Raw genomic sequence first — 23,418 nt, forward strand, 5'->3', positions numbered from 1 at the left:
AACTATATATCAATTTTTAAGATCATAAATAGGAATTGAATTTTAGTAATCCAGGACTGCTGCCTAGATTGATATAATTATATGACATTTTCTTTTTAGCTTATTCATGTGACTAACCACATGATAGGTTTTCTGATGCTGAACTACGCTTTTCTTTCATGGATTAAGCCATGTACTTTCATTCCTTTTCTGGTCTCACCAGATGCAGCATCTGTGGCTGGTCAGAACTATAGCATGGTGTCTGAATTCATCCTCGTGGGCTTCTCCAACTTCCCACAGCATCTCCTGCCCATCTTCTTCCTGCTGTTCCTGCTGATGTACCTGTTCACGCTGCTGGGGAACCTGCTCATCATGGCCACTGTCAGGAGTCAGCGCAGCCTGCACACACCCATGTACCTCTTCCTGTGTGCTTTGTCCATCTCTGAGATCCTCTACACCTTGACCATCACCCCGCGCCTGTTGACTGACCTGCTCTCCACCTGCCACTCCATCACCTTTGTGGCCTGTGCCAGCCAGATGTTCTTCTCCTTCACATTTGGCTTCACCCACTCCTTCCTGCTCACCGTCATGGGCTATGACCGTTACGTGGCCATCAGCCACCCCCTGTGGTACAATGTGCTCATGAGCACCCGCACCTGTGCCCATCTAGTGTCCTGGTCCTGGGCTGGTGGCTCCATCATGGGGATGATGGTGACCCTGATAGTTTTTCACCTCACCTTCTGTGGGTCTAATGAGATCCACCATTTTGGCTGCCATGTGCTTTCCCTCCTAAAGTTGGCCTGTGGGAAGGAGACATCCTCTGTCACCTTGGGTGTGATCCTGGTGTGTGTCACAGCTCTGATGGGCTGTTTATTCCTCATCATCCTCTCCTATGTCTTCATTGTGGCTGCCATATTGAGAATCCCCTCAGCTGAGGGCAGGCACAAGACCTTCTCCACATGTGTGTCCCACCTCACTGTGGTCATTGTACACTACGGTTTTGCCTCCATTATCTACCTCAAGCCCAAGGGTCCCCACTCTACGGACAGTAACACTCTGATGGCCACCACATATACAGTCTTCACCCCGTTTCTCAGCCCGATCATTTTCAGCCTCAGGAATAAGGAGCTCAAGAATGCCATAAAGAAAAGCTTCCAGAGAAAATTCAGTCCCCTTAGCTCCTGATGGCCAGTTTGGTCATGAGGAAATATGATAGCAGGGCTGACAATAATACCGACTCTCTCCATAAGACTGTTGTAGGAATTCAGTGTATGAAAATACTGAATAGGTATTGTTGGATGCATCCAAAAGTGTTGGAGCAGGCTATGTATTTGTTTTTCCCCAATATGTTGCCCCCTCTTGCATAGACTCTATCTCTTGTCTTGACCCTGTGTGATGAACTCTGTCCCATTACCTCTGTCTAAATATGTGTTGTCCACCTCTGTATTGGTGGGAGACATCACATGGATATGTCTGGGCATGGATGCTAATGGTTTTTCTTGAATGGACAAGCAAGGGAGGACCTTCCCTCCTCCACCATAATGATAAACAAAAATAAGCATAATAATAAAGACCACCAGCATTGGGGCTTTTCTTATCAGGCACTTTGTCCAGTGTTGTATAAGCATTATCTTTTAATTATAACATATGCACAAAAGAACATAAACTATCTGTCTCCAAGGAGATGGTTGACTATTAATAGTTCCTCAATGTCTTTGGAGGGTATAGACCCTAAGGAAGTTTCTATGTTGATCTGAGTTTAGTCAAGTATGTCAGAATGTGAAGTGGAGAAAGAAAGAGACAGAGAGGCAGAAACAGACAAAGGGGAGACAGTTCAGTGATTAGGTAAGAACATACAGAATGGTGAAAGTGGGTTGTTATCTGACATCTTACGGAAGTCCTTTTCCCTTTCTCCCCACATTACCTTCAGTAAACAGCAAGTTCTCATTCCTGTGTTTCCTTTAGTCTATCTGGGGGATGTGTTGTAGGCACAGTGCTATGCCAAGATGGCACAAAGAGAGGTCAGGATATGAGTACTCCTAATATGCAGATGAGAAATGTTGGTGGAGGTCATACAATACCTGAATGAAGGAGTCACGTGGAGGTCTGTCTGACTTCCATGCTGGGGTTTGAGAAGCATATATGTGAGGAAGAGGGCTTTCCATTGGTGTAAATTCTTACTCAAAGCTGTGTCCAGATATTTGGGCTGCAGGCAGAAGATATTTTATAATAATAAATGTAAGAATGGCTATCACATATGAGTGCCTGCTGCTTGCCAAATGTTGTGGGAAGTGTTTCCTGTGCATTCACTTTTCTAAATCTCAAAATAAATTATTACTTTTGCACATTTAGATATGACCCACGTCTATTATTATTCACATTTTTGAAATGCAGGAGAAATCAGAGAGGGAGACGAACCATGAGAGACTATGGACCCGGGAAACAAACTGAGGGTTTCAGAGGGGAGGGGGGTGGGGCGATGGGGTAACAGGGTATTGAAGAGGGCACGTGTTGTGATGAGCACTGGGTGTTATATGCATCTAATGAATCATTAGTTCAAAAACTAATGATGTGCTATACAGTGGCTAACTGAACATAATTTAAAAAAGAGAAATTCCAAAGACTTTTGAAATTGTTGTCATATTCTGAGAAAGTAAACTTTAAAGAGAAACCCATAACTCTGATTGGTCATCCCAATAATTTCTTGCCTTAGAAATAATATTAAAATTGAAAGATTGCTGTTTCTAAACAATATAAATACATTAAAAATTGCTCTGTAAGTCAGAGGAGGACCATCAGCACTTTCTTCTTTTCCCTCATGTATATGGCAAAAATAAAAGCCTTCAATACTGAAAAAAAAAAAAAAAAGAATATCCAATGGAAAAAAGACAGTCTCTTCAACAAATGGTGCTGGGAAGATTGGACAGCTACATGCAGAAGAATGAAACTGGACCATTCTCTTACACCATCCACAAAAATAGACTCAAAATGGATGATAGACCTAAATGTGAGATAGGAATACATCAAAATCTGAGAGAACACAGGCAGTAACCTCTGTGACCTGGGCCGCAGCAACTTCTTCCTAGAAACATCGCCAAAGGCAAGGGAAGCAGGGGCAAAAATGAACTATTGGGACTTCATCAAGATAAAAATCTTTTGCACAACAAAGGAAACAGTCAACAAAACCAAAAGGCAAACAACAGAATGGGAGAGGATATTTGCAAATGTCTTATCAGATAAAGGGCTAGTATCCAAAATCTATAAAGAACTTATCAAACTCAAAACCCAAAGAACAAAGAATCCATAACAAATGGGCAGAAGACATGAACAGACATTTCTCCAAAGAAGACATACAAATGGCCAACAGACATACGAAAAATGCTCAACATCACTCAGCATCAGGGAAATGCAAATCAACACCCCAATGAGATAGAATGTCACATTGGTCAGGATGGCTAAATTTAACAAATCAGGAAATGACAGATGTTGGTGAGGATGCAGAGAAAGGGGAACCCTCTTACACTGTTGGTGGGAATGCAACCTGGTGCAGCCACTCTGGAAAACAGTATGGAGGTTCCTCAAAAAGTTGAAAATAGAGCTACCATATGACCCAGCAATTACACTACTGGGTATTTACCCAAGATACAAATGTAGTGATCCGAAGGGACACGTGCACCCCAATGTTTATAGCAGCAATGTCCACAATAGCCAAACTACGGAAAGAGCCCAGATGTCCATCAACAGATGAATGGATAAAGAAGGTGTGGGTATATATATATAAAAGAGTGAAAGACAATTATCATATGATTTCACTCATACATGGAATTTAAGAAACAAAACAGAGGAGCATAGGGGAAGAGAGGGAAAAATAAAACAAGACGAAATCAGACAGGGAGGGGTGCCTGGGTGGCTCAGTCGTCAAGCGTCTGCCTTCGGCTCAGGTCATGAGCCCTGCATTGGGCTCCCTGCTCTGCCGGGGGCTTGCTTCTCCCTCTCCCACTCCCCCTGCTTGTGTTCCCTCTCTCGCTGTGTCTCTCTCTGTCAAATGAATTTTTTTAAAAATCAGACAGGGAGACAAACCATAAGAGACTCTTAATCATAGTAAAGAAACTGAGGGTTGCTGGAGGGGAGGGGGTGAGGGGATGGGGTAACTGGGTGATGGGCATTAAGGAGGACATGTGTGGTGATGAGCACTGGGTGTTATATAAGACTGATGAATCACTGACCTCTACCTCTGAAACTAATAAAACACTACATGTTAAAAAAAATGCAGAAAATGCAAATCTGAGAGATGATTTGTCCCCAGCCACACTGCCCTGAAGTGTGAAGCAGGAATCCATTACAATCTGCATGTGTGTGCAGTTGGTGATCAGGAATGCATCCCTCTCAGGTGCCTGCAGAGAGAAGTGTGATACTGACTGGGAGGGAAAAGCTGTCATTAGAAGGAATAGATACCTTTCAGGAAAGAGGGCAGGTGCAGCCCCAGGCACACACCCCTTTCACACAAACAGAGAGAACCACTGACTCCAGAGAAGTTACACAGACACTTTGTCACATCAACACTGACAATGAGACCCTTGGGTTCCATTTCATTATTTTAGAATTATTGGTCTTAATAACTAATGCTACCCAACATGTCCTTTTCCAGAGCCTGTGAATATGTTCCCTTACCCAGCAAAAGGGACTGCATGCAGATGAGATGCAATTAAGGATCTGAAACAGAAGAATTACCCCAGATCATCCAGATGGGCCTGATATAATTGCAAGTGTCCTTCTAAAAGGGGGCAGGAAGGGTCAGACACAGAGAGAAGTAGGGGATGTGACACTGGAAGGAGGCATCAGAGTAACTGAGCCAGGAACCTTGTGCCAAGGAATGCCTGCTGCCTCTGGAAGCTGGGAAAGCAGGAGACAGATTCTCCCCTGGATCCTCAGAAGGATGCGGCTCTGCTCACACTTTGACTCTCACCTGGTGACCCTGATTTTTTCTTCCGGCCTCCAGCATAGAGGAGGATAGATGTGTGTGGCTTTAAGTCACTAGGTTTATGTGCTTTGTTACAGCAGCCCTAGAAAACTGACCCGTGAAACGGCATCCTGTCATTCTGTGTGATTTGGTTTCATGACAAAATTAGTTTCAAGCCAGATTCTTAGGTCATTCTTCTCTATGGAGAAGACTTAGGGCATTGAGATCGCTCATGAGAAGGATTGAGTATCCTTGGAAGTCCATCAGCAAAGGTGAAGGAGCCCTGATAGCCCAGCTGTAGGATTTGCTCATTGGCAGCAAGGCCCTTGGGGTGTGTTCTGAAGATACATGTGACCATGAAGCTGTAAGGTACCCAGCCCAGGGCATATGGTCTACACCTAATGAACTCAGCGGAGTAGGAACTGGAGGATATCAGCAACATTCTCGGTGCTTGGTGTGGACTGTGTGAGCTCTGAAGAGATGCTAAAATTCCTGTGTGATGGGTCCTCTGAGTTATAATAAGGATACATGAACATGCACATCATCAGAGAGAACGCTGAGTTGCAGGGCCTGACCTGGTGGAAATACTTCCACAAAGGAAAAACCACCAGGGATCCGGAGATCTGGAACTCATCTTTTTAGATGGAAAGGTGACATTTTTACAAGGCTTCTTTTTGTTTTGGATTTGTGGATTAGTCAGAGTTCTCCAGAGAACTACCAGGATGGATGTGTATACATATCTGTGTGCTATATACATACGAGTATATATTATATAATATATGTAATAATGTTACAGTATGTTTTGAGCTCATCTTTTTACTGCTTGTTTCTATTTTTTTTATTTTTTTTTATTTTATTTATTTATTCATGAGAGACAGAGAGAGAGAGAGGCAGAGGGAGAGGGAGAAGCAGGCACCCCGCGGAGCAGGGAGCCCGATGCGGGACTCAATCCTAGGACCCTGGGATCATGACCTGAGCCGAAGGCAGATGCTTAACCGACTGAGCCACCCAGGCGTCCCTCTATTTTTTTTTAAATGCACAGTCTTATTGCACATATAACATTTTTTCCTTGGTACTATAACAATAGTCTTGCAGCTAAAGCCTAAGTAGCTCCAACTACTAAGCTAATGGGTTATAAGATGTGTAATTTCATTTACAAATTATAATGCCTTTCCCTTTTGGCACTAATTTTAAAAACAAAGAAAGAACTTTGAAATAGTATCAAAAAGGAAAAGCTTGCTTGGCACATAGTAGGAGTTTATTAAATATTTGTAAATTGAGTGAACAACTCAATGTAAAGAGTAAATAATGTTCTTGTGCAATTACAATATACTATAGATTATAACACATTGTTATACTGTTGCATTTTATATAATGTAATACGACTGCATCCAGCTCTGCTTCTCTCTAGACAGAAGGCTCTTTTAGGGTTATAGCAGTGTTCTTTTTGGGTTCCAAGATTCAGATCAAGTTCCTTAGCTAGAGCTCAGTGAAGATGTGATGGATGGAGGAAGGAGGGAGGGAGAGAGCATGAAAGACAAGAAGGGAGGGATGAAGGAAAGAAGGGAGGAAGGACCTGAGGGAGAGATGGAGGAAGGAAAGAGAGAGAAAGATCCAGAGAAGAAGGGGCATTCCCAGGGCCCCAGCCACCCTCCTTGGACTTCGAAGAGCTGGCATCCTGAATCCCAGACTCTGGGGAGAGACCTCTGGGAATCCACCACAGGGGAGGGCACCAGGGAGATAAAGCTCCCGCCTGGCTTACCTGTGCCCTGGCTCACGGTTGGCCCCGCACGTGGCAGGAGGCCTAGCCCCAGGCCAGGCTGCAAACAGGGCATCCCAGGCGGACAGTCTGCAAGCAAGGCAAGAGGAACTCTCTTTCCAGCAATGTTTTCCAGGAACAGGTGGCAAGAGCGAGGGGAGCTGGAAGGGAGAAAGCATGGGGACCATGGAAAGCCAAAGCAGAGGGAGGCTCTGGTTGGAGGAAGGGGGCTGGGAGGGCGATGGGGTGGAGGAGGGGTTACAGTCCCAGTAACCTGATCCCGCACTGAGTCCATCTACTGCCCACGCTGCCTCCTTCCACCAAAGCCTGGACCCACAGCAGTCAGGGATGCCAGGGTCCATTCCCCGGCAGGAAATGTTCTCTGTACCAGGTGTGGGGAGAGTGGTCTTGAGCCAGAGGGTGACACTGAGTTTGTCACCATGTACATGTGTTTCTTCATTTATGCAGCGCTGTGTGTGCTTCTGCATGCACTGTTTGTGTATGTGCACTTGTGTTTGTCCATATTCATTTCCTGTGGTTGCTGTGACAAAGTCCCACAACCAGGTGGCTTTAAACAACAGAAATTTATTCTCTCACAGTTGTGGAGGCTAGAGTCTAAACCCAAGGTATTGGTTGGGTCACGCTCCCTCCAAAGGCTCTAGGGGAGAATCTTTCCTGGCCTCGTTCAGCTTCTGGCAGCCCCAGGCATTCCTTGGCCTCTGCCTCTGTCTTCATATAGCCTGCTTCCCTCTGTGTGTCCCTTCCTAGTCCTGTGAGGACACCAGTCATTGGATTTAGGGCCCACCTGTATCCAGGATGATCTCACCTTGATCCTTACCTTGATTACATCTGCAAAGACCCTATTTCCAAATAAGGTCACGTTCTGACGTTCCAGTGGACATGAATTGGAGGGGGATGCTATTCAACCCACCACGGTACCCTTGTTTGTGTGTCTCTGGCTTATCTCCATCCCATACAAGCTCCAGGCACCTGGTTCATTCTCAGTGGAGGGGTGCAGAATGAGCAACAGTGTCTCTGTTCCTGGCCGAGTGTCTCCTGGGTTTCACCGCCAGTGTGTATTTCAGAACCCGTGTGTATCTGTGTGTCGGTGCTCAGCTCTGTCTGCTTATGCTCCTGGGAGCCCGATCTTGAGTCTCTGACACAGGTGCATAAGCAGAGAGAGCTGAGTGGGTTGAATAGTGTCCCTTCGAGGAGTAAAGAAGGGCACAGGGGCAGGATGTGGGAGCTAGCCCAAGTGTGCCCTGGCTTGGGGTTCTGGCTGAGAGCCCATAGGTAGGATGAGGGCTTGGCCTTTCTCCTCCCTTAAGTCACACCTATACAGGTCACTTGGAGAACCCCCACCCCCATGGAGAGTATTGCACAAGTGCTGTTCTGGGAAGGGTGACACAGAACAAGTGCCAGACAGAGACACAGAGCCAAGACAGACCCCCTTTTTTGGTACCATTTATACATTTTGGAGCACATACCCCTGGGATAGGGGGCATTCACAGTGTAGACAAAGGGTACCCCAGAACAGGGTTTGGCACCAATATGCATCACCTGGAAGAGAAAGGTGACTGACAACCAGCCCGATAATGACGATAAAAAATGACCACAATGCCAACTAGCATTCCTTGAGAACTTTCTCTGTGCTCATCACTTGGCATCAAATCCCCACAGGGAACCCATGAGGGCAGTTCTCTGGTTATCCCAACACATGGTGAGGACACAGGATTTGAACCGTGGGTTGGCATGACTCCACAAGGTGCATGTGTCTCAGAGGATGGACTCTGGCGGCCAGCAGAGGGGTGGAGTCGAAAGGTGAGGTAGGCAGGCACAGTTCACCAGGAGACAGGGAATGAGGCCAGAGCCAGGGCTAGCCACGGCACAGAGAGGCTGGGAGTCAGAGTCAGAAAGGCGGCCGAGGGATGAGGCAGAGAGGGAGTTGAGACTGGTATTCCTGGAATTGCTGGGCTTCCCCAGGCCTCTGTAGCCCACAAATGCTGCTTTCTTGTATGAGGGACCCCATTCTGACACTCAGCCCAATTGTCCATTTTCCACATGGGATTCTGGGTCCTCCAAGCATTGGCTCACCATGGACCTGAGATAAAACTTAATGACAATCTTCTGGGGGAGGGAGTGAGGAGGATGGAAGCAGTGTTGTAATATTGGGGTGAGCCCTGCCCCTGGGTAAGTACTTGAAAGCTCGTCATTAAATGTATGTAATATACGTATATGATAGATATGTGTATCATGATATACATGCATGTATCATTGAGATATATATGTATCAGTGATACAGGTGTAAATATGAATATATATACTTCTTTTTTTTTAAGATTTTATTTATTTATTTGACAGAGAGAGACTCAGAGAGAGAGGGAACACAAGCCGGGGGAGCGGGAGAGGGAGAAGCAGACTTCCCGCAGAGCAGGGAGCCCAATGTGGGGCTCGATCCCAGGACTCTGGGATCATGACCTGAGCTGAAGGCAGACACTTAACGACTGAGCCACCCAGGTGCCCTGAATATATATACTTCTTTTCTAATTTTTCACCCAGAGCTACAGTTTAAGAGCCATCCATGTTGCTATGTGGATGTCAGGTTTGTTTTTTTCCTATATGTTGTTTAGAGCTTCATGGTTCACGCACACCACATGTTACTTTTCCACGCCCTCAGGTGATGGGGGTCTCTTAGACTGTCCCCGACTCTCTCCATCACAGACAATGCTGCAGTGAATGGCCTTGACCATGTCCCTTCACTGAGCTGTGTGCGAGTTTCAGATGGAGACCTTGGAGCAGTGTTTGTGGGGACTTGGGGTAAGTGTCCCCTTAATCTGGACATGAACCACCAAGTACCCTCGAGAGTGACTGCAGTCCACTTATCTCACATCTGGGCCAACACATAGCAGATCCAGCTTTCTAAGTCTTGCTGCTCTAGCAGGTGGAAGGGGATGCCTGTACTCACTGTTCACAGGGTGTTGCTGTTTTAAATTGAATTCCTCTAATTGCTAATCGACTGCTCATGTCTTTGTTTGCTGCTTGCCTATTGCATTTCCTCAGCTGTAAATCTCCTGTGCACACCCCCACCCGCGTTGCTCGCTTTCTATCATGATCCTGTCTTTTTTCTCCTTGGTTTTCTCATTTCTCTTTTTTCTCATTGTAGATTCTAGATATTAGTCTCTTGTCAGTGGATTTTTTTGTTTGTTTGACTGAAGTATACATAATATACAAAAATCTGCATTTATTTAATGTATACATTTTGATGAGTTTGGACATATGTGCCTATAATTGTGATACCATCACCACAGTCAAGGTAATAAACATACCCATCAACTCCAAAAGATTCCTTGTGTCCCCTTCCTCTGTGTGTTTGTGTGTTAATAACATTAACAAAATTTATCATCTTAACAAGTTCTTTTTTATTGACATATATGCAACTAATGAATCATTGAACACTACATCAAAACCTAGTGATGTACTGTATGGTGGTTAACTTAACATAATAAAAAAAGTGAAATATAGTGACAGATAACATTGTATCAATTTAAGGTGTACAACCTGCTGAGTTGGTATGTTTATATATTGTAATATGATTGCCCTTGCAGTGATAGTTAGCACTTCTAACCAGGTCACAAAATAATTATTTCTTTTTTGTGTTAGGAATAATGAAGATCTAATCTCTTAGCAAGTTTGATGATTATAATACAATATTGTTGTCTATATTCTTTTTTTAATTTAATTTAATTTTATTATGTTATGTTAGTCACCATACAATACATCATTAGTTTTTTTGTTTTTTTTTAAAGATTTTATTTATTTATTTGACAGAGAGAGATAGCAACAGCAGGAACACAAGCAGGGGGAGTGCGAGAGGGAGAAGCAGGCTTCCCGCCAAGCAGGGAGCCTGATGCGGGGCTCGATCCCAGGACCCTGGGATCATGACCTGAGCTGAAGGCAGACGCTTAACAACTGAGCCACCCAGGCATCCCACATCATTCATTTTTGAGGTAGTGATCCATGATTCATTGTTTTCATATAACACCCAGGGTTGTCTATATTCTTAAGAAGTTTATTTTTTTTTTAAAGATTTTATTTATTTATTTGTCAGAGAGAGAGAGAACACAAGCAGTGCGAGTGGCAGACAGAGGGAGAAGCAGGCTCCCTGCTGAGTAAGGACCCGAACCAACGGCAGCCTCTTAACTGACTGAGCCACCCAGGCATCCCTATTCTTAAGAAGTTTTTAATGCACACTATCATATTGTTAAGTATAGGCTCTAGGCTGTACAGCAGAACTCTAGAACTTACTTATATTGCAAATAGCTCCCTGTTCTCTGTCATCTGTTAACTTTATCCGTGATGCTATTTGTTAATATGATTCATAAATCTGATGTAAAAGCATCAATCTTTTTTGTTTAAGGTTTGTGCTTTTTTTTTTTTTTCTGTTTAAGGAACTTCTTTCTTGTTCTTAGAGCACAAAGATCCTGTTATACTTGCTCTCATTACCTAGGTTTTTATCTATCACAATTATGTTACTAATCTATCTTGATTCTCTTTTCATTGGGATATTGAGAGTCTAGTTTTGGTTTTTGTTTGTACAGAGATACTTTCCTCAACAGCATCCCCTAAACAATTCATCTCTTTCCAAAAGATCTGTGGCGTGACTTTAACCATATACAAATGGCCGGCTCTGTTTCGGAAGTCTGCATTCGGAACCACTGGTCATCCGTCTGTCCTTGCACTAATCCTACACTGTTTTGTTTCCAAGACTCTGTAGAATGTCTCCGTATCTTAGAAGGCAATTTCCCTCACCCCCCCCACCTCTTTTCACTCTTCATTTCAAGACTTCCTCAGTGATTCATGGGTCATTATTTTTTCATAAACTCTTTGGAATAAGTTTATCATCTTTCTCAAGCAATCCTACTGGATATTTCTGCAAAGATTACATTGCATGTATAGATTAAATATGGGAGAGAATGAACATCTTTATTATATTGTCTTTTCTTTTCATCCATTTATTTATATGATCTGTCATGTTTTCTATCTAATAGAGGTTTAATTGTTCTCCATGAAGCTCTTGTGTGTTCTTGTTTAAAGTAATTCCTAGATTGTTGACAGGTTTTGTACAACTTTGAGTGAAATCTTATTTTGTAATGTTTTATTATTAACGAATTTTAAACTTATGAAAAAGTTGCAAAAATAATACAAAAAATTCTTATCCTCCCCTCACCAACCCCTTCTAATGACAGGATCTTACAGAACCCCAGGACAAGGATCAGACCCAGGAAATGATCATTGGTATATAACACTATATGGCAAACAACAGATCTTACTATAATTTTTCTGGCTCTCCACTCATATCCTTTTTCTATCCCAGGACACAATCCAATCCATTTCATTTAGTTATTTCAACTTTTCATTATCATGCACTTCTTAATATTTCTTTTTTTAAATTTTATTTTATTATGTTACGTTAGTCACCATACAGTACATCACTAGTTTTTGATGTAGTGTTCTATGATTCACTGTTTGCATATAACACCCAGTGCTCCATGCAGTACGTGCCCTCCTTAATACCCATCACCGGGCTAACTAATCCCCCCTCCCCCCTCCCCTCTAAAACCCTGTCTGTTTCTCAGAGTCCATAGTCTCTCATGGTTCATCTCCCCTCTGATTCCCCTCTTCATTTTTCCCCCCTTCATTTTTCCCTTCCTTCTCCTAATGTCCTCCATGCTATTCCTTATGTTCCACAAATAAGTGAAACCATCTTAATTTTCCTTTCAACCTAAAGATTAATGAGTACTATGTAACTGTGGTAATGTCAAATGGTTCAACCTAATATTTACATTCTAAATATTTGGGAATTTTGAGTTATCCTCTTCTTATTAAGTTTTAGTTTCATTGCCAAATGGTCAGATACCTGGGTCTTTGTAATATTGGTACAATGTACCTGCTCTTCCTTTATGGCCTCACACAGGGTCCTTTATGGTGATAATTACATGCTCTTAGTGTTTGGGTTTTTTTTATTTTTGTTTGTTTGCTTTTGGTGTAGTAAATAGGAATGTACATGTGTCTGTGTGTATTTGTACAGATTAAATATACATATGTAAGTATATATTAGCTTTGTACATTAATATATATATATAACAGCTCAAGTATTAAATAATGTGACAGAATTAAGTCTTAAAACACCAGTAATTACAAAAGAGGTAAATGTTTTAAATACCCAATTAAAAGAGAGATACAACCATAAGTTGCTACATTTTAAGAGAATCTGATTCTGGTCACTCATGCTTGTCCTCACTCTTAACTTCTCCAGTGTTTATTACCTATTCCACACCCTATAATAAGTACATTATATGTATAATCTTATTTAATCCTTATAACAACTTTGTCAGCTAGATATTATTATGATCAGCTTCCTTTTAGGGATGAGGAAACTAAGGCTCAAAAAGATTAAGGAACCAACCCAGTGTTGTTGCTGTTGGTGTAGTTGTTGGAAGCAGTGTTTTAAAACAACTTCTCAAACTTATTTAACTCATGTGGATAACATGGTAGAGTTTTGTCATTAAAAAAAAAAAAGCCACCACGTAATACTTGCTAAGCCTTGCAAACAGCCCCGAGTTGATGCAGCAGACTGGGGATAGTAATGGCAGGATCTGCATTAACCTTTCAAAGATGGAATTCCAACCAGCACCAGATTGTTCCAATTTGAAAATTTTTATTGGAGACCCTTGCATAATAACTTTTTTTAAAAAGAAGACTGAATTGTTGCTTTTTCCTTTAATTTTCCATTCCTACTTAGAAACACGGCTGGAGGCACTGACAAGCTCTGAAGAGGGACTCAACCCAGGTGTGGCTGAATAGAGACCCTGAGCTCCTTCCACTGAGATTTTAAAATAGTAGTTATTATTATTATTATTATTATTATTACTATTACTATTATCATCATTTCCTGAGTTCCTACTATGCGCCAGGCCCTGTACTATGCACTTGAGGCTCACAATCTTCCGTGAACCCCAAGCAGCTCCAAGGATCACTGACAGTCATCATGAGCAGCAGATGGTGGAGGGACTGGCCATGGTCTGCAGGGAGAGGGCCCCCTCTCCCTCCGGGAAGTCCTTCCGGGCCAGGCTCAGCGCAGACCCGGAGCTCCTGCCCACCGGGCTGCCTTCCCTCTCTCCCCACACAGTGATGGCCACCACGCTGGGCCTAAACCACAGCTCCGTGTCTGAATTCATCCTCGTGGGCTTCTCCACCTTCCCGCCACATCTCCTGCCCGTCTTCTTCCTGCTGTTCCTGCTCATGTACCTTTTTACGCTGTTGGGGAACCTGTTCATCATGGCCACTGTCTGGAGCGATCGCAGCCTGCACACGCCCATGTACCTCTTCCTGTGTGCCCTGTCCACCTCCGAGATCCTCTACACCTTGGCCATCACCCCGCGCCTGCTGGCCGACCTGCTCTCCACCAGCCGCACCATCACCACTGCGGCCTGTGTCAGCCAGATGTTCTTCTCCTTCACGTTCGGCTTCACCCACTCCCTCCTAATCACTGCCATGGGCTATGACCGCTATGTGGCCATCTGCCACCCCCTGCGTTACAACGTGCTCATGAGCCCCCGTGGCTGCGCCTTCCTGGTGGCCTGGTCCTGGGCTGGTGGCTCGGTCATGGGGCTGGTGGTGACCACAGCCATTTTCCACCTCAACTTCTGTGGACCCCATGAGGTCCACCATTTCTTCTGCCATGTGCCACCACTGTTGAAACTGGCCTGTGGAACTAATGTACCAATAGTGGCCCTGGGCGTGGGTCTGGTGTGCATCACCGTCCTGCTGGGCTGCTTTCTCCTCATCCTCCTCTCGTATGCCTTCATCGTGGCTGCCATCTTGAAGATCCCCTCAGCTGAGGGTTGGCACAAAGCCTTCTCCACCTGTGCCTCCCACCTCACTGTGGTGGTCGTGCACTATGGCTTTGCTTCTGTCATCTACCTCAAGCCCAAGTCTCCCCAGTCTCGGGAAGGAGACACCCTGATGGGCATCACCTACACAATCCTCACACCCTTCCTCAGCCCCATCATCTTTAGTCTCAGGAACAAGGAGCTGAAGACTGCCATGAAGAAGACTTTCCTCAGCAAACTCAATCCCCAGAGCTCCTGAAGTGGTTTCTTTTGTGGCAGGGGATGTGTTGGGTAGAGTCACCTCAGGCTTCCATCTATAAAATGGGAATGATTATGCTTCACTGGTGATGATTCTTTTTTTGTAAGATCTTATTTGTTTGAGAGAGAAAATGCACAGGCAGGGGGCGCAGCAGAGGGAGAGGGAGAAGCAGACTTCCCTCTGAGCAGGGAGCCCGATGCGGGGCTCGATCCCAGGACCCTGAGATCATGACCTGAGCTGAAGGCAGACGCTTAACCGACTGAGCCACCCGGGTGCACCTGGTGGTGATTCTTCTATGTGAATTCCCCCACCTGCCTTCTTGGCAAGTACTCTAAATTCTAGGTGTGTTTTCTCTCCTTTCCCCCAGTCTCAGTGACCTCATTCCTCCTGGATTCACTGGGGTCACAACCTCCCCAATATTGATCATGTATGTCAGCTTCCTCCTGGTTCCTGTGCCTGAGGGTGGCTGGGGGTGGCGGGTGGGGGCGTCATGCCCACATCGCTGTGTTGGGAAGCTTATGTGCATGGTTTATCACAAATATGTGAATGAGGGACACTTGCTTTGCCCAAAATACATAAATTGTGATTGGGCACCTACTGTGTGCTGAGCATTGTCCTCTGCTCCAGACACATCATTGCTCTCGTTCTGAATACCATGTTGAGGAAAAGAAAGCATTTTTGATGAAGAAAATGATTGTTCATTTTTTTCGTTCTTCACATTTTTGGTGGAAATGTGTCTCCCCCAAGTGTTGCCCTTGTTGGCTGAGCCGAATGACTGAGTATGCAAATTACAGAAAGAAAGAGAGGCAATCTGAATTTCTTCTTGGGAGAAAAGATATGTGTGGACAGGTGGTGCAAAGATGTGGGAGAGGACTAAGGAAGTGAGGACTGGGCTGAGGGAAAGGACCGGGACAGGAGGAAAAACCAGTTGCTGGAAGTTGACCAGGACATAAAGGAGGTGATGGGCCCAGTGACTGGCGAAGAAGTTTGAGGAAAGAACAGGCATGTAAATGGGCATTTTATAAGGTTTATGAAGTTGCCATCAAGTGCCTGATGTAAATTCCCCTTCCCGGACTCCCTTGAAATCCTCAATAAATATCCATTTCTCTGTCATGTGTTGTGGAGTCAGATATATTAAGGGGAAGCATCCACAGGCTGGGTCCTGCTTCAAGGGAGGTGCTCAGGCAGAGTCAGGCAGCCCCTTGGGGTTGTGCCACATTTTTAAATGAGGAAATGGGCAAAGTGAGGTTTGGGACTTGCTCAGGGTCGCAAAGCCACAAGGTGCAGGGATGCAGTATGGGGTCAGCCCAGTGAGTCCTCTGGGGTAATGGGTCTCCAAGTTGGGGACACATCACAGTCACCTGAGGGCTGGTTAGGTCACAGGCTGCTGGGCCCCCCTCCAAAGTGTTTGATTCAACACATCTGTGAAAGGGCTCTAAAATCTGTATTTCTAACAAACTCTCAGTGCTGAGGCTGCTGGTCTGATGATGACAGTTTGGAAACCCCTGCTCTACAGAATCTTTAGCTCAAAGATAGAGCCAGATATTTGAGTTGGAAACAAAAGTAACTTTCTTTTTTTCTTTCTCTCTCTCTTTCTTCCTTCCTTCCTTCCTTTCTTTTCCTTCCTTCCTTCTTTCCTTCCTTCCTTCCTTCCTTCCTTCCTTCTTTCCTTATTAATAGTTATGGTGATAACAGCTTCCATTTTTTTCCCCATTTTGGGGGCCATTTATCATCAGCTAGGTGTGGTCTTTTAAAAAACAGCTCTGTGGAGATGTACTTCACATACCATATAATTCAACCACTTAAAGATATATGTAATCATCACTGCAGTCAATTTAGAACATTTTCATCACCTCTAAATAAAACCTTGTACCATTTAGCTGTCATCCCTCTTTCCTCCCTCCCCTCCAGGCTTAAGCAGCTACTAATCCACTGTCTTTATAGATTTGCCTGTTCTGGACATTTTTTTATAAAGGGTCATACAATATTGATCTTTTGGTGTTTGGCTTCTTTCACTTAGCATGCTTTCAAGGTTTACTCACATGGTAGCATGAATCAGTGTTTCATTCCTTTTTATGGCTGAATGATATCCCATTGTTTGGATAGACTGCACTTTGTTTATGCATTCATCTGTTGACAGATATTTGGTCTGTTTCTGACTTTTGGCTATAATGAGTAATGCTGCAATAAACATTCATGTTCAAGTTTCTGCGTGGACATACATTTTCTACATTTTCATTGGGGGGGGTATATACCTAGGAGTGGAATTGAGGGATCGTATGGTAACTCTATGCTAAATCATTTGAGGAACTGCTAGACTGTTTTCCAAAGTGGCTGCATCATCTTACATCCCCCCCAGCAGTGTGTGAGGGTCCCAGTTTCTCTACATCCTTGCCAACACTAACACATCTAACTTTTTGATCATAACCATTCTAGTGGTATCTTATTGTGGTTTTGATTTGATTTTCCCTGATGACTACTGATAGGTACAGTCTTAAATGATTTAATACACAGCAGTTCTTTTACTTCACAAGGAAGATCATATTATTAGCTCCATTTTGAAGATGAGGAAACAGAGATATAAAGAGATTAAATCCATTGGTTAAAGTTCTTGCCCCTGAAGTGGAAAAACTAGAATTCTTTAAGTTGGAACTGGGGATCAGAAGCATACATTTCTCAGGGGTTACAAGGAGAGGAAGCCAGTGTGTTCCAAGAAGGGATGAAGACCTGTATTGGAAAGGAGGGACCAATTTTAGCAAGCACTAATGAAATGAGGCAGAACTGGAGATATGCTGTTCTGGGGGGGTGGGAAGGTTAGGAAGAAACACCCAGTGTGAAAGGATGGGAGAGACACGTTATAAGCTTGATAAAACTGGCTGTAGCATTTCTGGTTTTGGTTTTCATTAATAGATGTATTAATATAGAAAATATTGTCATGTTCAAACACCAAATTGTTTGGTCTAAAAAAACTCGGGGGCGCCTGGGTGGCTCAGTTGGTTAAGCGACTGCCTTCGGCTCAGGTCATGATCCTGGAGTCCTGGGATCGAGTCCCGCATCGGGCTCCCTGCTCGGCAGGGAGTCTGCTTCTCCCTCTGACCCTCCCCCCTCTCATGTGCTCTCTCTCATTCTCTCTCAAATAAATAAACAAAATCTTTAAAAAAAAAAAAACTCGGAACCAAACTGAGGGTTACAGAAGGGAGGGGGTGGGGGTGGGTAACTGGGTGATGGGTATTAAGCAGGGCACGTGTGGTGATGAGCACTGGGTATTATATGCAATTAATGAATTGTTGAACACTACATCAAAAAGTAATGATGTGCTATATGCTGGCTATATGAACATAATAATAATATAAATAAATAAATAAATTGAATTGAATTGAACTCCACAAAAAATTAAATAAATTTTCTATAAGAAAAAAGAAACTCTGACCCCTTTTGAAGCCAGGTTCCTGGGTTATATTGAGAAGATTTGAGGTAGTTAATTAGCAATATTTGGCAACATCCTTTGCCTCCCTTACAAAATGAGAAAGAGTCCCAGATGGTAAGAGCCGCCCCTCTTAGAGCTGTCATATACAAGGTATGTTTAAGTGACCAGCACAAGTCTTGGGGTGTAGCCAGAATTTGTCTGGTCACAGATCCAGAGACATCTTGGAGTATACTGGTTGGCCTGGGAAATGGGTAAGAGACTGTGAATTTGAAAGAGTTGATGGCAAAAATGGCTTCTGGATTATATCTAAGAAGTGTCAGTGTGGCTCCCTGTGGTCATCAGAAAATCAACTTACTCTAGTTTGACTGACCAGTGTCAACACATTCTGAAATTTAAATAAACCATGTGTTTAGTCCTTTGCTTTATTTAGTATTAGTTGTTTTGAAAATTTAAAACAACCGGAGAAACTGAACTTAGTGAATGTATGTTGTTTCTGTAAGTGACGTATTCTAAACTCCAAGGGCTGGGTCAGGACAGATGTTTGAGGCAGGACTATGAAAGCACAGCGTTGCATCCCATCTTTATTTAAAATGTTGATGTCTGTTCATCATAATTTTTTTTGCATTAATTTTGACTTTTAAAATGCTGCATTAAATATGATCTATCTAGATCACTGAATTTTTTGGTGGCCCCTTAAATTTGGTGGTCAAGGTGAATGCCTCACTTGCCTGACCCTAGTCCCTGCCCTGCTAGACTCTCCCTGCCTTGCCCCACCCCCAATAACCTTGCATTTATTTTTCCTGAAAAGGACCAAAAAATAGAAGCCATCATTAACTTATCTGGTGACAGAAAATAGGAATAGGAATATATGCCAGAGAGTCAATGTAAACACAGCAGGATCTTAGGTGATGATCCTTGACATCACAGAGGTGGAGACAGCCCGCCACCCCTCTGCTCACTAGTGCTGACCAGGACTGGTCCCCACACCCAGGGGTCCTGTCCCACCCCCTCTAGTATTCAGCTCCCACTTTCTGAAGTTCCCCCCACCCCCTCCATTCTTAACTGTTTGCCATTCCTTGCTAATGGTCCCCTTTGTGCCACATTCTTTGGTATCCCCCAAGGCAGAGCCAGAGCCCAGAGAGGTGATTAAAAGGCCTGGAGCACAGAGAACGGCTGTTGTTGGGGACATCTCCAGACTTTAGGGGACCCTTCCCTCCCTGCACTAATTGGAGTGTTTCGATGCTAATTGCTGGAGGCAAAGGCCAGCTTAAGAGATGCAATTTACTGCCTTCACCTCTATTGTTCTGTTCTCCTCCAATGTTGACCTTGATCCCCTTGCCTTGCCAGCTCCTTACTCAAGGGTGTTTTCCTCCTCCTCCCCCTCACCCCCACCCCAGGCTATCTCTGTCCAGAGGCCAGAGGGATCTTTCTAAAGGGAAAATCTGAAAAATCACCAGTCTGTTTGTATACTCTTGAGATACAGTACAAACTCTAGTGTGGTTGGATCACTGCTTCATCTCCAGTTCTATCCCTCAGCCCTCCCCTGCTCTCCAGCCCCACTAGCCCCTTGGCTGTTCTGTAATAAATCAAGCATGCTAGGACCTCAGGAACTTTGCATAGGCTGTTGCTTCTACCTGGAACACCCTCCCCTTACTCTTACACATCCTTAGGTCTGACCTTAAATGCCATGTCCTCAGGAAAGCCTTTCCTGATTTCCCCATACTAAGTTACCACCCCTATTATAAGCAACTCTTAACATAGCAACTTCTTTCTTTCTTTTTCTTCATAGCATTTATTACAGTTTATCGTATATATTCACTAGGTTGATTATTTGTTTAATATCCACGTCTTTCTCTCTCAAGTACAAGCACTGAAATCAGGGGTTATGTTTAATCAGTTTAACATTGTATCCCTAGTGGCATCTAAAAAAGTGCCTGGCACACAGTAGATGCTCAATAACTGTTGAATAAATACAACAAGGTTTGTCATCACTGGTACTATTGACATTTGGCGATGGCTCATTCTTTGTGGTAGGGGCTGTTCTGTGCATTGTAGGATGTTGAACAGCATCCCTGGGCTTCACCCACTAGATATTGTAGAGCGTCTCACCCTCCTTCAGCTGTAATAACCAAAAATTCTCCATAAACTTCCAAGTGTCCTCTGGGGAGCACTGGTGAGAGTCATGCCCCTTTTGGTGGCCGTTAGTGCTTGGTCCATATCTTGGTGAGAGCCCTGGTATTTCTCTGTGTGTCATTCCATCAAGAACCTAGAAACTCTTCAAAGACAGGGAATAGCAATGGACCCATCTCCATACTACCAAAACTAGCACAGGATTTGAGACACAGAAGGTTGCAAATAATTATTGAACAGGTCTTAAAAAGTTCTTATTAATTGAGTGCCATTGCATGCCAGTCATTGTCAATTGCCCTACATAGATGATGTTATTTAATTCTCAGAACTATCCTAAGGGATGACTACGTTATTATTAAACCCATTTTAATGATAAGAAACTGAGGCCAAGAGATGGGATGTGATTTAACCAACGCCACTTTGCTTCATCACTTAACCACTGCACAGGCCTTCAGAGCATCTTTTTATCTCTTGAGAGACCTAGGTTTCACCAATCTCTAGTGCCATTAGCTGTTGCCATGGTGATGAGTCATGGGGACCATTCATGGAGGCTAGGAGTCATAGAGAGGAGGATATTCCAGGAGAAGAAAATTCTGGGAGAAGAGGGTTAGATCAGGAAGTTTAGTTGGAGCAGCACTTCTCCCAATGGTGCCCCCTGCTGGACCCCAATCCTCTCCACTGAAGACCTACTGCTTCTGCAGCACTGATAACAAAGATGGATACATCAGAGTTGATGGCTCCAATTGGTCATTGCCTCAACTCACACCTCTCTCCCTGATCCCAAGCTCATCAAACAAAACTTGAAATTATAAGGCCATCCTAACTACTGTGGACATCCTTGTGTCAGGCACCATGCTAAGCCCTTCACAAGCATTGTCTTACTTCAGTCTTTTTTTTTTTTTAAAGAGTTTTACTTATTTATTGAGAGAGAGAGAGAATGATAGAGCGCATGAGAGGGAGGAGGGTCAGAGGGAGAAGCAGACTCCCCGCCGAGCAGGGAGCCCGATGCGGGACTCGATCCCGGGACTCCAGGATCATGACCCGAGCCGAAGGCAGTCGCTTAACCAACTGAGCCACCCAGGCGCCCCAATGTCTTACTTCAGTCTTAAAACTATCTTAGAAGGTAGATGCTGTGCATTCTTTCAGGGTAGGCTCAGAGAGAGGAAGTGAGCTGCCTAAGCACAAAGAGCAATGTATGAGAGCCAATTTCCCCACCCCACTGCAACAGTGTTAACAAACTTGAAAATTTTTTTGGACTTCTGCTTGGATAGACAAAAATGTACCTCACAGTTACATTCATTTGCCATCATTCTTCTAAATTGATTTATTCAACAAATATTTGAGAACTTACATATACTGTGTAGGCATATAGCAGTTTGCAAAATGGGCCGAGAGTCCCTGACTACCTCAAACAACATTCTGGGGGCAGAGACAGACGATATCCAACAAGCAGATATATGCAGGTGGTAATAAGCACGTGTCAGATAAGTAACACAGATCAAGAGACATAGGACATGGCCAGGGTGTTTCCATTTTGTGTGGTATGGTTAGAGAAGGGCTCTATGATTTTTGAGCAGAAATGTTTTCAGGGAATTAAGATCGAGTTGCTGTTTTCTGAGATAGAAAGATTGTGGAAGAATTGTATGTGTGTGTGAGAGAGAGACAGACAGACAGACAGAGATAATGATAACAACAATGAGAACTTCCAAGAGTTCAGTTTTGGACACACTAAGTTTGAGAAGCCTACTAGATATCCATGTGGAGATATGGCGTAGGCAGTTGGATAGGGATGAAGATAAGAATTTGGGGGTCACCTGTGTGCAGAATATACAGAAAGCCCTGCTTTATGTGAATTTATCTGCCCTGATCCCTCATTGTGAGGCTATAATGAGATAATGTACATGAGGGGTAACAGGAAATATGCAGTGCAGTGTACATTCTGCAAAGGAGGATGGTCTGGGTTTCCCACTTTTGACTGAAATTGTTTCCTACATCCTCCCACTTCATGATAACATGGGATATTTTTATTGCTCAAGTTACAGAGAAAAATTGAATTCAACTTTAGGATAAATGAAGAATAGTTTACTATTCAACTTAAACATGAATAAACATACTTTCTTTTTTTTTAGCTTTGGCTAATTTGACTAATTTATTGCTTGTGCATTTTAATTACATGTGTTGTTGTGTAAAACAGTATCACAATAAACTAATGTCCATTAAGTATTATGATAAATTGCCTTTTAAAATAATTCATAAATTCATATTCAGAAACAATTTAAGGAAAACTTTTTTTAAAATTTCATTTATAAGTAATCTCTACACCCAACATAGGGCTGAAACTCACAACCCTGAAATCAAGTCACAGGCTCTACCAACTGAGCCCGCCAGGTGCCTAAAGAAAACATTTTTTTATTGAGATATAATTGACGCATAACATTGTGTAAGTTTAAGGTGTACTATGTGTTGATTTGATACATTTACATATTGCAATGTGATTACTACTGTAGCAGGAAAACATTAAGCCGGTCTGATCATGAGATATGCCTTTATCCTGGACTCTGCACTCATTATGGCCCAACAAAGAGTTCCCCACTGGCCTGTGTGCCACATCACTCTCTAACACAACAGGGAATTTCTCACGGTGGGACTTTTTCCTTGAACTTATTGTGGAGATGTCTCTGTTTCTGCAGCTGCTCAAGATGCACACTTGCAATGCAGAGGTTTCCTTGATTTTGTGTGTGTGTGTGTGTGTGAGAGAGAGAGAGTCTGCTTTATTACTGTTTCTAACTGCTATTGCACAGATCTGTGTAATGCCGAAATTTTGGATGCTTTGTTCTCCTCTGTTATAATCTAGCTTAGTCTTTTGTAGTCTTGTAAAATCCATGCTGTAGGTACCCACTGCTGCCTAGTAGAAGGTGGAGACCTGACATCTTCCATTTTTCTTCATAATATGGATTAATGATCATGGGAGTAATTAGACCACCCTGGCTTCTGGCAGGAGAAGAACAGATC

General features: G+C 43.5%; 2 protein-coding genes across 2 annotated transcripts; both read left to right on the top strand.

The window, feature by feature from the left end:
• The first annotated feature begins 219 nt into the window (after nucleotides 1-219).
• Nucleotides 220-1,164, top strand: LOC110583658 (olfactory receptor 10H4-like). Its single transcript, XM_044917634.1, has one exon. The coding sequence runs from the start codon at nucleotides 235-237 to the stop codon at nucleotides 1,162-1,164; it is 930 nt and encodes a 309-aa protein (XP_044773569.1). The 5' UTR covers nucleotides 220-234.
• A 12,725-nt stretch (nucleotides 1,165-13,889) lies between these two features.
• LOC110574471 (olfactory receptor 10H1-like) lies at nucleotides 13,890-14,849 on the top strand. The gene has a single exon (XM_021683167.1). It carries the CDS (start codon nucleotides 13,890-13,892, stop codon nucleotides 14,847-14,849), a length of 960 nt encoding a protein of 319 aa, XP_021538842.1.
• Nucleotides 14,850-23,418: the final 8,569 nt, after the last annotated feature.

This window comes from Neomonachus schauinslandi, chromosome 1 (assembly GCF_002201575.2).
Source record: "Neomonachus schauinslandi chromosome 1, ASM220157v2, whole genome shotgun sequence".
Classification (NCBI taxonomy): Eukaryota; Metazoa; Chordata; class Mammalia; order Carnivora; family Phocidae; genus Neomonachus; species Neomonachus schauinslandi.

Bases quoted from the DNA above. Each gene is read 5' to 3' on its own strand.
- LOC110574471 (XM_021683167.1), top strand. From the start codon at position 13,890: ATGGCCACCACGCTGGGCCTAAACCACAGCTCCGTGTCTGAATTCATC.
- LOC110583658 (XM_044917634.1), top strand. From the start codon at position 235: ATGGTGTCTGAATTCATCCTCGTGGGCTTCTCCAACTTCCCACAGCAT.